The sequence below is a fragment of the Bombina bombina genome, chromosome 4 (genome assembly GCF_027579735.1).
Source record: "Bombina bombina isolate aBomBom1 chromosome 4, aBomBom1.pri, whole genome shotgun sequence".
Taxonomy (NCBI): Eukaryota; Metazoa; Chordata; class Amphibia; order Anura; family Bombinatoridae; genus Bombina; species Bombina bombina.
In genome coordinates, this window is record NC_069502.1 from 513,257,791 (window position 1) to 513,273,413 (window position 15,623).

General features: G+C 37.4%; 1 protein-coding gene across 2 annotated transcripts in view; it reads left to right on the forward strand.

Annotated features, from left to right (window-relative positions):
• The window catches only part of SMAP1 (small ArfGAP 1), a 1,140,917-nt gene that overhangs the window by 320,791 nt on the left and 804,503 nt on the right, over positions 1 to 15,623 (forward strand). For both annotated transcript variants that reach the window (XM_053710427.1, XM_053710429.1), the window contains exon 3: positions 14,418 to 14,503. In XM_053710427.1, the coding sequence (XP_053566402.1) occupies positions 14,418 to 14,503 (86 nt within the window). The remainder of the gene's footprint in view (positions 1 to 14,417; positions 14,504 to 15,623) is intronic.

Here is a 15,623-nt window from a genome sequence, read left to right on the forward strand (position 1 = left end):
AGATAAATTTTCCAAAGAGTCGTTTGGTGCCTCAGAGTTTTTCTCTAACTGATCAGAGAAGGCTAAAATTGGTGTCAGCCTGTCGTAGCCTACTCATTCCCCCCCCCCCCTCTGTTGCTCTGTGTATGAAAATATTGGGTTTTTTGATTGCACGTTTGGATTCAGTTCATTTTTCTCGATTTCATGAGACCTCTTTAGTTTAGTCTGCTTAGTCAGTGGTGAAGAGATCATACTTGGCTGTCTCAAAAGTTTTTTTGGTATCACAGAACAAGTCAGTTTCTGATTTGGTGGCTGGATCATCAGTTCATTATTAATGGGGGCTTCTTTTGCTTATTCTACCTTGACTGTGATCACTAAAGATGCAAGTTTTTTCAGGTTGGGGAGCTTTTTGGGTGTTTCTCAGCCAGGTCACTGACTCATATTGAACTACTGGATGATATATATATATATATATATATATATATATATATATATATATATATATATATATATATATATATATATATATAATGTCAATAGCAAGAATGAATCCAGTGTAGATCCAGGTTACCCAACACAGATAGCCAGCACACGAGATGTAGCAAAACACCACTTTAATGTATAAACAGCATAACGTTTCGGCCCAAAACAACAGCCTTGGTCACATGCAGCAAGTCACAAAACAGACAGGCTTAGTATGCCTGTCTGTTTTGTGACTTGCTGCATGTGACCAAGGCTCACATAATCACTCTTAAATAGGTAGTAAAAAATGTTTACATAAAACGAATTAAAATAAAAATAACAATCAATAATCACCATAAAGTGTATACATGGAGTAATCGTTCACAAACGTTCCGTTATTACTATGTTGCAAATATCTATGTTCAGATTCAAAAGTAGCATAGGGAATGTTATTAGATTAAGTAAACATAGACAACTGCATAATTGTTAAAATTAATACACACAGCGTGAAAAAAACGCCTGATGGCATGTCTTAATTAATACTCCGTATTTATAACAATATGCGGTGTCCAATTTTAAAACAGAAATAAAATAACTTGTTAAAATAGCAAATTCACCAATATATAATCTACAAATATAGAGTGAAAACTGAAAATACTTGCCTGACCAGACTTGTGTATACGTTACTACTACGCGTTTCAGGGTCACGCCCCTTCCTCAGTGGCTTGGAAAGGATGTGGCCCTGAAACACATAGTGGTAATGTATACACATGTCTGGTTTCATATGTTTCATATGAAACCTGTTATTTGACCTGCGATCATGTCCTTGAGTTTTAAGTTGGTCTTGAGGGTTCTTCAGTCCCTTCTTTTTGAAGTATTGGGTGGTTTAGATTATCAACCCTTGACTTTGAAGGTTCTCTTTCTGCTAGCCATTTCTCTCACCATTATATGAAAGAAAACACAATTTTTTTGTGAACTGCTGTGCAATTAATAGAAAATGGACTAAAGTGAATATTGTGCAGTCACCAAATACTTGATAAAAAAATTAAGACTTCAAGAGAAATCCATAAGGTTATTATTATTTATACATTAGGAGACTTTGCTCTACCTTACTGATTAAATGTGGTGTTAGGGAGTTTAAGCCCAAAACAGTTTCCACTGAAGAAGACATACCGTTATACACAAACTAGGTGAGTCCACATGGTTGTCATATGAAAACCAGACATGGACTCCTTGTCCAATATGCATAGAGGGATATGGCTACACCTCACCAATGAGGCCCAAAGGAGGCCGACACAATCGTATGAGGTTGCCATTTCCCTTGTTCAGAGGAGAATGACCTTGTTAGGCTGGATCAGACTGATATACTTCAGGGAAATGTTCCCTTGTGAAAAGCACAATTGGGCTAAAAAGCTACTTCCAGGTGGTAACCGTGCCATAGAACAAGCCACTAAGCTGTTTGTTCCTAACAGACTGCTTCTCTTTCTGTTTATATTTGTGTTATTACCCTGGGGAAGGTCTCCTTAAGAGGGATGGGAACGCCAGATGTGGACAATTTGCCCAATGTGCTTAGATGGCTATAGCTGCATCTCACTGATGAGACCCAAAGGAAGTCGAAACGATTGACTGGGGTTGTCTTTTACCTTGTTCAGAGGAAATAGCCTGGTATTTTGGGGCTGGACTGACCTTGTTAGGTAGAATCAGACTGATGTACTTCAGGAACGTTCTCCTTTGTGAAAAGCACATTTGGGCTAAAAGAAGCTGCTCCTAGGTGGTAACCGGGCCGTAGAACAAGCCACTGAGCTGTTGTTCATTCCTGGCAAACTGCTTCTCTTTCTGTATGGGGCTGTCATAACCTTCATATCTGTGTTGTGTGAGATACATATCTCTTGCTGTTCTGAAATTTGAAGATAGCAGAGATGCATGAGTAGTTAAGGTTATTCTTTTATAGCTATAACTCTTGTTTAGTTATTTTTCTTCAATTCAATGTACTGTGACATTAAAATAAAATCTGTTGGAATGCCATGAAATCAGGTGTTTCCATTTCTTTTGTGAGCCAGAAATTCCCATAAATAACAAAACACTTAGTCTCATGTTAACATCAACATTATTAGTTTGGACATCTAAAACCTCTAAATGTAATATTTTACTATTTTATTATTTTTTATTTTTGCTAATGTTCTGATGCCGGCACACACACATTCCTTCCCTAATGAGGCTTATTTTGAAGCAATATTGGTATTACAGTTTAGAAATTGTCCTATTGCAGCTTCTGAACTACAAAGCTGTAACATCTTCACTTGTGTTTCATTTTAATGTTGATAATAAAAAAGTATGATTTTTATCAGCACAATAAAGAAATTATTTTAACCATCGTCTTGTTTACCGAATTTTTAGTATAGTACTTGCTATTAAACAGACCATTACCAGATAGTATTTTGCTAATGCTCCCAAACCTACAGCAGATTTGTAATTGGGCTAATATAACACTGCTGTTCAGATTGTGTTTTCATGCATGTTTAACAATTTGTGTTGTGTTTTCATTGCAATGCCTGCTAATTAAGCAGTGCAGACTTCTCTCCTGAGCCTTACTTCTTTGCAAAGATAGATTATCCATCTGATAATTCCTGGCACACTTGACACATCCATCCATCAACATGTTTCTGAAAGTATAACACTAATAATTATCTTTTTGAATCTTCATAATTATATAGACTTTCTCATCTGCTAGCACAAAGGTTTGGCATATAAATTATCTTATAATGCATACTGTATGAAATGATGACGCCATTGCTATGCTTATATTAATACACTTCAGATATTACAGAGAAGATGAAAATATTTGTTATTTTTTAAAATGTCAATTAATTGTCTATGCTTTTAATTTATGTGTATAGTGTAAGATTGTTTATCTCTAAAGGTGCACTGTATTGTATTTGTTTTTTCTACCCTTTAATCTGTTTAAAATGTTTTAATATATTACATGTGTGGGAAATTGTTGGTCCATGTTTATTTTTTTATTTGAAATGACTGATTTTGTTCATTAATCTGACCACCTACTGTTTTCAAGGACGCGTCCTTTTAAATTGACTGAGCCTGCAGAAAAAGCAGACCTGCTCATGTTCTTTCTTTATACTCGCAACTCAATAGTTAGATAGTGATAGTGAAATGCTAATTATGGCTGGAGTTTTAAATGAGAACAGTTCAGATACAAAAATCTCACTCTCTAAACCTCATTTATTTCAAATGACAAAATAAATGTAAATGATCTGTTGGAAACATTTTAATACACTCTAACAAGTAAAATGGGTTAATTGTGAACACATTACCTGTGGAAAATTTACTGTACAAATTTCTTTTAAAGGCAGTTATTTACATTGAAATTATTGTTGACTGCATTGTACTTTCCATCTATGCTCAAGAGTATATTGTATCTTTATTAGGAAAGAAAATGTTTTGTACTCTGCTCTTCATAGACAGCATATTATTATTATGGTCAGTAAAGAAAGTTTTAATGGTTAATGCTAATTAAAAAAGTAATTTACATCTCATGTAATTCATTAGTAAGAATAGGATATTTGCATAGTGCACATCTCCCTAAGGATATTCAAAGCCTATATTGCAGCAGCACTGGCTTAGATTCAGACGGATAAGAAGAATTATGTATCATAATTATCAAACTAATGGATTTCAGATATTCTAGATTGATTATGCAACCTAGAATTCTGAGCCATCAACAATTTAAACACAGCTGGTAACCTTTCAACTACAACAGATATTTAAATTCCTCCTTTTTTACCAATAGATTATTTTATTAATTGTATTCGTTTCATTTTATAGAAGGAACTTTTTTTGCGGAGAGTCTAAAAAATAAATTTAAGTGGAATTATAGTGTCAAAATGAATAGGTATAAAGATAAAATTATCTAACAAATAAGCAGTTACCTTATTTTACATTTTAAAATTATATGAAACCCAAACATTTTCTTTTGTTATTCAGACAGTGCATACAAATTAAAAAAGTTTCCAATTTACTTTCATCAAATTTGCCCCCATGATATTCGTTGTTGAAGAGATACCTAGGTAGCTGCCTAGAGCACTACATGACAGGAAATAGTGCTGCTATCTAGTGCTCTTAGAAATGGATACATTTCTTGCTAAACTGCTACCGCTAATACTGCAGATTTGTGCATGCTCCTGAGCTTTCTTCAACAAAAGTAAACAAAGAAAATTGGATAATAGAAGTAAATGAGATAGATATTACAACCACATGCTCTATCTGAATCATGGAAGAAATAATTTCGGTTTCATGTCCCTTTAACCCCCTTTTTAAAGGGACATTAAACACTAAATAAATGCTAGATAGAATGATGCATTAAAAGAAAAGATTAGTCTGAGAATAACATGTAGATGTAGTTTTTAATGTTTCATTAGCTTTTTAAATATTGACAAAGTAAGTGTAAAGTTTTAGTGTCTATAAAACAGTGGGAGCTGCCATGTTGTAACTTATACCTTCTCTGCTTTGGCCAATTAGAAACAATTATAAATAGGTCACTAGAGTGTGCAGCCAATGGCTGTGTGGAATACAACAGTGTTCTGCACTTCCATTTCTAACAGGAACCGAAAAGCTCACAATTTCAGAATGAAATGACAGGAAAAAGGGACAAAATAAATAATGAAAGTATATTTCTGAGTTTATTTTATATATACAATTTATCAATTTATATTACCATCTCAATGTGTTTAATGTCTCTTTAAAGGGACAGTCAACACCAGAATTTTTGTTGTTTAATAATAAAGATGCTCCCTTTTTCTTTTTTAAGATATGGAGAGTCCACAACGTCATTCAATTACTAGTTGCAATATCACTCCTGGCCAGCAGGAGGAGGCAAAGAGCACCACAGAAAAGCTGTTAAGTGTCACTCCCCTACCCATAATCCCCAGTCATTCTCTTTGCCTCTGTCAATGGAGGAGGTGAAGTTTGGTGTCTGAAGAAATTAATTCCTTTTTCGTGTACTTTTCCCTGCAAGCAAGGATTTTGGTTTAGCTGAGTCCTCGTAAATCTCTTCAGTAGAGTGGTGGTGACTTTTAAGCATTTAGGAAGTTGTGATGTAGTCCTTGCTTTGTGTCCTAACACATTGCTTCCTATGGTACAGAAAGCCAGAGTTGGTTACTCTGTTCTTTCTTTTTCTACAGGTCTCTGTAAGGTGTATGTGTCCTTTAACGCCTTGTGACCTGTCTTCCTGACAGACAGCTAGACTGCAGTTAAGTGCTTTTGTCTTCTTGGAGACTTGCACTTCAGAAGAATATGTCATATGCAGTAGATGGCGACTTTTTTAAAATCCTTTATACGGGATTTTCTTTTGCAGTGGGCAAGCACATTATGTATGTTGAGACTAAGGGGCCCATTTAACAAGCTCCGTAGGGAGCTTGTGGGCCCGTGTTTCTGGCGAGTCTTCGCTCCATAACCCTGTCCGCCTGCTCTGAGCAGGCGGACAGACATTGCCGGAAATCAACCCGATCGGGTTGATTGACACCCCCCTGATGGCGGCTGATTGGCCGCGAATCTGCAGGGGGCGGCGTTGTACCAGCAGCTCTTGTGAGTTGCTAGTGCAATGCTGAATATGGAGAGCGTATTGCTCTCCGTATTCAGCGAGGTCTGGCAGACCTGATCCGCACTGGTGGATCAGGTCCGCCAGACTTTGTTAAATATAGGCCTAGGGGTTAAACTTCCCCTTATTAGGACGTTTTTCCTCTTTGGGCTAATTTTGTTGAAATACTTTATTAGTATGTGTGTGGCTTATGTTTTATACAAGGATTTATGTATAAACTTAAAATGTGGCAGTTGGTTTTCTTTGCTTGCTTAGCTAGAACAGGCTAACTGACAGACTGCTTGAGCGTTTATGTAAATTAAGCTCCGGTGTTGTAGGCAGAGGGCAACACGTGCCTTTTACTTGCTGCGTAGTTTCCTCTCTCTGCCATTCATGTGACTCCTCTCTGCTGTTGTAAATTCATGAAGCGGAACAGCGTCATTGAATTTCAGTCTCTTCAGTATCGATCTACTATATGATCGTTTTAGAGACTTCTGGCATCCAAATTGTGTATAAGTGAGTGTTACGGTAAGGCACCTCAGCCTGTCTGAGGTGTAAGGGGCCTGATTGGTTTATTATTTTAAAGAATTTTTGTATAACGTAAAGCGGCTGTGGTATTAAAAATTCTTAAAGTGACTGTGTATTTAAAAAAAAAAATTCTACAATTTGGGGAATTTTATATATAGTATTATGGACATGGACCAAGACTCTGTGCCTCAAGGCATAACAAGCATTTGTCAAAAGACACAAATAGTTTTGCCTGTGCAATTCTGTGCTGCATGTTTAGCTAGAACACTTCAATTTAAAGGTTAATTGTTCCCCTCTGAGCCCAATGTCTCTCAGAATGATACTTTTCATGCAGTGCCACAGCTTTCTCCTCAAACGTCTCAAGCCTCTATGGCGTCACATACAGTGCCCTGCAGTTCCTCTCAGCCTCCTGGAGGAGTTTATTTGCCTGCAGATTTTGCTGCACAGGTATCTTCTGCGGTATCTGCCGTATTATCTGCTTTTCCTAAGCTGGGAAAACGCAAGAGGAAAATTAGACATTCAGATAGTAAGGTTTCTGTTCCACCTACTAATACGCAGGTTGCCCTCCCTCATAAGTCTGATGAGGAGGATACGCCGGTAACCTCTGAGGGTGAAATCTCAGATTTGGACAGTATTATTCCTTCATCTGATACTGAAGAAGTAAACTTCAGATTTAAGCTTAAACACCTTTGTGTACTGTTAAAGGAGGTATTGGCTACTAGTGAACTTAATAAATACTATGATGTTCCTTCCTCTGTGGAAGTTTTTCCTGTCCCAGACCATGTGACAGAGATTATTTCACAGGAATGGGAGAAGCCAGGTATTCCTTTCTCCCTGTATTTAAAAAGATGTTTCCTGTTGCTGACTCCATTAAAGATTCTTGGCGCATGGTGCCTAAAGTAGAAGGGGCTATTTCAACTCTGGCTAAGAGAACTACGATCCCTATAGAGGATAGCTTCTCCTTTAAGGATCCCATGGACAAAAAGCTGGAAGCTTATTTGAAGAAGATGTATGCATATCAAGGTCTTCAATGGCAATCTGCAGTTTGTATTGCCACAGTAGCAAGTGCTGCATCTTATTGGTGCAACGCCTTGTCTGAATCAATTTTAGTAGAGACTCTGTTGGAGGAGATAAAAGGTAGGATTAAAACTAGCCAATTCCATACTTCTTATGCATACGTGCAAGTTATTAGACTGGGAGTCAAGATGTCTGGCTTCACTGTCCTTGCCCGCAGGGCATTGTGGCTAAAATCTTGGTCAGTTGATGTTACCTCTAAGTCCAAGCTTCTGGCGCTTCCTTACAAGGGTTAAGACCTTGTTCGGACCTGGTCTGGCAGAAATAATTTCTTATATTATGGGTGGAAAAGGGTCTTTTCAACCGCAAGACAAAAAGAACAGACTCAAAGGACGTCAAAGTAATTTTCATTCCTTTCGTAACTTCAAAGGTCAGAAGTCTTCCTCTCCCTCTTCCAAGCAGGAGCAGTCTAAGTCTTATTGGAAGCCGAATCAGTCTTAGACTCAGCTGAGGGTTTCTTTGATTGCTTCCCCTTATTCCAAGTAAACATGAAGGGTTGGCCCCCGGTCTGGGATCGGATCAAGTGGGGGGCAGACTTTCTCTGTTTTGTTAAGTGTGGAGAAGAGAGGTCCCAGATGCTTGGGCTATGGACATAGTATCTCAGGGTTACAAAATAGAATTGAAAACTTTCCCTCCCCGGAGCAGATTCCACATCTCAAGAATATCTGCAGACCAGGTAAAAAGAGTCATTCTTGAACAGCGTTCAGGACCTTTCCTACCTGGGAGTGATTGTTCCAGTAAGGGATCCGGGTCTAGGATTATTTTCAAATCTGTTCATGGTTCTCAAAAAAGAGGGAACTTTTCAACCCATTTTAGACCTAAAGTGCCTCAACAAGTTTCTCAGGGTACCGTCCTTCAAAATGGAAACCATTCGTTCCATTCTTTCTTTGTTCCAGGAGGGTCAGTTCATGACAACCATTGACCTGAAGGACGTATATCTTCATGTTCCCATCTGCAGGGATCATTACAAATTAATAATAATACGATGCCGGCATCTGTTGTTTAAAAATACAATACATCTAAATTAATAAAAATATATAGCTTGATAAAATATATATAAAAGGTTATTTGCTATCTGTGAGTCCAAGATTAACAATGTTAAATCTAGAACATAAAAGCAGCAAATTTGTATAGTTAAATATAGCAAAATATGCATCATTAAATGTAGGTACCTTTTGAAATATAAATTTCTGATTGGTGCAGTTTCAGAATGGATCGGGACTCTCAGATGTGATATTGAGTGATTGAGAGAAGTTCCCTGTAAATATTCTCATATACACTGTAGGATTTTATTTTGCAAAGATTTAAAATGGAGTTCGTTGTGGAAAAAAGGTAAAGGATATTTTCTTGTAACAAATTATTACCGTCTCAGGCAGGAACTCGGAGTTCCTTATCCATGTGGAGGTGACTTGGATTGTTCAGTGGGCGGAAGCTCACAATTGTTGTCTGTCATCCTCTCTCCAGGGGTGGACGACTGAGAATTGGACTTTTTGAACAGACAGATATCTCATCACTGGAGTCTTTCCACTAGGAGGTGTTCTCCAGGTAAATCCTCAAATGGAGGGTTCCAGAGTTGGCTTCTGAGGGCGTTTTGCTAGAACGCCAAGCTTCCAAGGTATGGTTCAAGGTCGATTCTTGGGATTTTAGTCTTGCATACCTATTTCCTCAGTTTGCTTTCCTTCCACAAGTCATTGCTCGAAATATCTTTTCTCTGAAGCTGACTGCTTGGAGATTACATTTTTAGTTCTGTCTAAGAGTCGGTCATTGAAACCATGAGTCAGGTTCGCAAGCCTGTTACTAGAAAGATTTACCATAAGATATGGTGTAAATCCATAGGTTACTATAGGAAGGTCTGGAGAAGGGTTGGTCAGTCAGTACTCTGAAGAGTCAGGTTTCTGCATTATCTATTTTGTTTCACATTCGTCTGGCGGACGTGCCAAATGGGCAATCTTTTTGTCAGACTTTGGTCAGAATCAGGCCTGTGTTTAAGTCTGTTGCTCCTTCTTGGAGCTTTAATTTTGTTCTTAAAGTTTTGCAGCAGGCTTCGTTTGAGCCATTGCATTCCATAGATATTAAATCGTTATCTTCGAAGGTTTTGTTTCTTATTGCTATCTCTTCTGCTAAGAGAGTGTTGGAACTCTCAGCTTTGCAGTGGGATTCGCCTTATCTTATCTTTCATATCGATAACGCGGTTCTTCGTACTAGGTTAGGTTTCCTTCCTTAAGTGGTTAAAACAGAAATTTTAATCAGGAAATTGTTGTTCCTTCTCTATGTCCTAGTTCTTCTCATAAAGAATGTTGTTGTACAACTGGATGTTGTGCATGCTTTAAAATGTTATGTAACAGGCGATTAGGATTGTTGCCAGTCTTCTGCTCTGTTTGTTTGTTTCCCTGGGATACATAGAGGTCAGAAAGTTTTATACTATTTCCCTTTCTCTCTGGTTGAGAGGTATATTTAGTTTTGCAGCCTACTGAGGGAATAACGGTTCATTTCATGAGAGCTATCTCCTCTTCTTGGGCTTTCAAAAATGAAGCTTCTGTGAAACAGATTTGCAAGGCTGCAACTTGATCTTCTCTGCATACTTTTTCCAAATTTATCAAATTTGATCCTTTTGCCTCTGCTAAGGTTTCTTTTGGGAGAAAGGTTCTTCAAGCGGTGGTGCCTTCTTTTTAGGTTACCTGTCTTGTCCCTCCCTAATCATCTGTGTCCTCTAGCTTGGGTATTGGTTCCCACTAGTAATTGATGATGCCGTGGACTCATCATATCTTAGGAAAGAAAACATAATTTATGCTTATTTATTTCCGGATATAGTGAGTCCATGGCCCTGCCCTTTATTTTAAGACCGTTATTTTTTACTGGCACCTCTACACCTTGTGTTATCTTCTTTTTCTATTTCCCTTCGGCTGAATGACTGGGGGTTATGGGTAAGGGACGTGACATTTAACAACTTTGATGGGGTGCTCTTGGCTTCCTCCTGCTGGCCAGGAGTGATATTCCCACTAGTAATTGATGATGCCGCGGACTCGCCATATCCGGAAAGAAATACATTTTTTAGGTAAGCATAAATTATGTTTTCCGGATATGGAGAGTTCACAACCCCACCCTTTATTTTTACTAACACCTAAGGCACCTCTACACCTTGTGTTCCTTTTCCACTTCCCTTCGGTCGAATAACTGGGGATTATGGTTAAGGGAGTGACACTTAACAGCTTTGCTGGCATGCTCTTTTGCCTTCTCCTGCTGGCCAGGAGTGATATTCCCACTAGTAATTTAATGACGTTGTGGACTCTCCATATCCGGAAATAAATAAATTTATCAGGTAAGCATAAATTTTATTACCCATTCCCGAGTTTTGCATAACCAACACCATTATCGTAAAATACTTTTTACCTCTGTGATTACCTTATATCTAAGCCTCTGCAGTCTGCCCCTTATTTAAGTTCTTTTGACAGACTTGCATTTTAGCCAATCAGTGCTCACTCCTAGGTCACTTCATTTGCATGAGCTCAATGTTATCTATATGAAACACATGAACTAATGCCCTCTAGTGGTCAAAATGCATTCAGATTAGATGCAGTCTTCAAGGTCTCAGAAATTAGAAGATGAACCTCCTAGGTTTAGCTTTCAACTAAGAATACAAAGAGAACAAGCAAAAATGGCGATAAAAGTAAATTGGGAAGTTGTTTAAAATAACATGCCCTATTTAAATCATGAAAGTTTCTTTTGGACTTGACTGTCCCTTTAAGGATTAAATCCTAAAGTTGCACTTCTAGAACACCCCCATGTTGTACTAGTTGAGTTTGCGGCCATTGCTTGGACCATATACATGTATGCCTACTGTCACTTGCTCACCAGCTCTATCCCCCTCTGGAGTGGAACAGGATTACAACTTTGATAAAATATTTAACCCCATTCACAGGGGAAAATCTATAGTAATAGAAAGTAATTTGTTTGAAAATACGTTAATGAAATATAGTATTGCATTTACACTACTACATACCTTTAATGTATTTTCTCATCTACTCTTTTAAATAAAGTATCCTGCTTTATACACTGTTTTATACAGTGACGTGTTTGTAGGAGTCTGAGAGTCACTGAATCATAATTAGCTGCTTCTTCGAACCATGGTACCCTCTTGTTCAGTGTAAATAAAATTTCATTATCTTGAAAATTTACTGGACACGTCATTTGTGATGCAATTATAAAAAAGGACACGTTCCTATGCTCAGTTCTATTTAAAAGTTAATTGTCATTCAGTGACTTACACTAGTTACATGCACTCTTCTCCTTTTGATTAGTTTGCAAATTATACGATTAAAATGAAAAATGAGGCTTTCAGTTTTTCTGTCAAGTTGATGCATTCCTCTGATAGCAAACAGTTACCAAAATGTCGTTTTAGTGCTGCATTTGCATACGTATCTTATGTATACTGGGTGGTATGATACATATATATATGTGTGTGTGTAAATGTGGCACTTATGGTGGTGGGTTTCTAATTGTGACACATTGGGCTAGATTTGTGCCTGCAACTGATATTTATGAAGCAGAGTTTTAAACTTCGGAAGCTCTCTCCATCAACTTAGATTTGTCGCTTGAAAATCACCCCGGACTCAATTGACTGACAAGCCCAAGTCTCATGGAGTTGGTTGCACGAGGGCATGGGGAGATTGTGCAATGGTAAATATGGGGAACCAATAAGCCCCACAATTTGCGTTGAAATGCAATCAGTTTCATGACATGTGAACTTTGTCCATCCGCAAATTGATAAATCTAGCCCATTGTATCTAGCACAGTGATTTTTAACCTTTTTTTTTGCCGTGGCACACTTTTTTACATTAAAAAATCCTGTGGCACACCACCATCCCAACATTTTAAAAAAAATCACACATTGTAGCCTAATACAGCATATATATATATACACATACACACAAACACACACATACTGTATGTATTGTGCTGTTATGCCATGCCTCCTACAAACTACCCCTGCACTGGGAGTAAAAAACAAGCAAAGTTTAAAAAATATGTCACACTGTTGTCAGTCTGCCGTGGCACACCTGAGGATCTCTCACGGCACACTAGTGTGCCACGACACACTGGTTGAAAAACACTGATCTAGCATTGTGAGTAAAGAACAATAGTGTTGATTAAAAATACACTTTCCTGTAAGATAATGGGTTACAAAAAGTGATTATATATATCTTTGATTGCACAGTATTACTGTCCTTGGAATGATTCCCATTCTGCTAGTTTCCTTTGCTATGTTAATGGTGATTGTTTACTGGCACACAGGACCATTAGTAACCAATTCACACATTCCATCAGGCTTTCATTAAGGCTAGTTATGCGGCTATCCACAATCACTATTATATTCAGAACTCTATTGTGCATCATTGTCTTACTCATTTAGTTGTTACAACTGTCTTTACTCCTAAGTGTGTTAGGAGAATACCATTGTTCAAATTGCTCAATGTTAGCCTTTTAGTTGTATGGATTTACAAGTTGCTGTGGACCATCCATGAATAAATTCAGCTGATAAAAATCACACAAATTTCTGATTTACCAATCATGCACATTTATGAGTTTAAAAAGCTATGGCAAGATATGCAGATCTAATGAGAGTGAGCAAAAACAAATGTTTGCACACCATTTATATATTTTGTTTGGCTCTTGGCACATCACCATATTGGAGAATAATTATGTTCTCTATGTGTTAATTACACTGTTAAAAAAGGAACACATTTACCACCAACATTTACCAGTTTGTGTGAATTTTGTTTTAAAAAAATGCATGAATTTATTTTGTGGGCCATATGACCACATAGCACATAATTTAGATTACTGAGTAGCCCAACATTTAGAGACTCTTTAATCTCTAATAACCTCATAAAATAGGTGAGCACTGACACAACTGAATATAAAAATGTGTTAAATCGTATACTTGCTTTCCTATGACTTAGGTTTGCCTTCCGCACCCCCAGTTATTTATAAGAACAGTGTTGGTAAATACCTGATTGGTACCAGAATACTATGTCACCACAGGCAGGTGAAAGTAAACAAGATTTATAAAGCATTTTCTTCACACTGATGATAAATGAAGATCTACTTTAACACTTATTCTTGTTGTCCCTTGGCTTTTTTTTCTATTTACCAAAAATATGTCTAGGGCATGAGTGGTAAACCTTTTTGAGTGTACGTGCCAAAATTAAAGGCTAATCTTTAAAAAAACCTATGGTACCTTTTTAAATGGTAAAGGGACCACAAAATATTTAAATATTTTTTCTTAAATCTATATCAATCATGAAAGCTCAATCTCTGATCTTTTTGCATAACTTATAAATAAAATTAATTTTTATTAAATATTATAATTGCAGCCAATGAAAGCAAGCTGTGTGATGACAGCCCAAATGGGATCTCCAGCTACGATTACCACCTTGGGCACTCGTTCCATAGGTTCACCACTTCTGGTCTTGGGTCAAAATTCGTTTTTAGGAAGAGGGGCTTTATAGGAAACAGAGACACAAGGCAGTTTACACCACTATTACCTATCAAGTGGTACTATGTTGCCACTTGAGTATGATTGTATTTATTAATACATATAAATGTTGTTTCTGCTTATTATAAATTAACAAAACCTGTCTGTTGCCCTGCCTGCAAATGTATTGGGTTGAATTTTTGTATGATTAAAATGGAGTTTGCTGTGCATATTCATTTCAACAAAACAGAATGGTAAAGGTATACCTTTTGTCAAAATTGTAATTTAGATTTTTTTCTTTTTTTTCAGTGTATGCAGGACATGGGAAATACAAAGGCAAGAATGCTGTATGAAGCTAACCTCCCAGAGAACTTTAGAAGACCACAAACTGACCAGTATCCTTTGTAATGTTCTATGTCTTGCTGTATGAATTGTGTTAATTAGTGCATGCTCTGAATATTATAATACAGGGCTTGAGAAATCTACTGCGTCATTTGACCCTGGCGCCTAGACGTGTGCCCTAATGCTGTTTTTTTTGGTCATTCAACCCTTTAATCTAACTGATGATTTTTTTAATGAAGCAAATCTGTGATTGGTACCTGGGTACAGTAGTTATTATGAAGCTGCACATCGCTGTCTATGGGCTTCTAAGCAAACTTTTGCCTTTGCGTGTTAATTAAATTTGTATAGTGCCACCAGAGGGCACACTGTATTGACCATGCAAGCACAACATTTTCCTGTATGGTTTGCTTGAAGTACTCTGACAGTCTTATGAGGCCTTCCTGAGCAGACTTAGAGGATTGCATCAAAATTTAAATGACTCGTCACCAGCAGCACTTGTGGTGTGTGTTCCTAAGGCAGATGCACATGATGGCTTTATTAAGAACATGCATTTTTCCTTTTGAAAAAAACAAACATTTGAAAAAATACTAATGCATTTAAACTACTTTCTTTTTAGATGCAATAAAATAAAATTTGCTTTGTATCCTTTATATCCCTGATTTTACATTTACTGCTGCACATCATTTTCTTTTTTTTCTAAATGTGCCAGGTTTATTGAGGTACAGAGGAAGACCTTGTGTTTAGCAGTAATTAGAGACCTGTATAAGCTGATATTTTCACCTGATTCTGAACTTTACACTGTTGGCTAAATTATGTTGCTTTGGCTAAATCCGATTATCCCTTGCTAATCAGCTTCAGTTGATGCATCTTCTGATGACCTTTGCGACACAGCTCTCTCGTCATTCGGCATTCGCGACACAGCTCTCTCGTGGTTCTCTTCCTATCTGTCTAACCGTACCTTGTCCTCTGCCCAGTTGCCACTTTCTGTTAGGGTACCGCAAGGCTCTGTCCTTGGTCCCCTTCTCTACTCAATCTACACTTCATCTTTAGGTTCCTTAATAAAGTCCCATGGGTTTCAATACCATTTGTATGCCAATGACACCCAAATCTACCTCTCTGCACCAGATCTATCTTCTTCCTTGCAAACCCGTGTCACTAACTGTCTTTCTCATA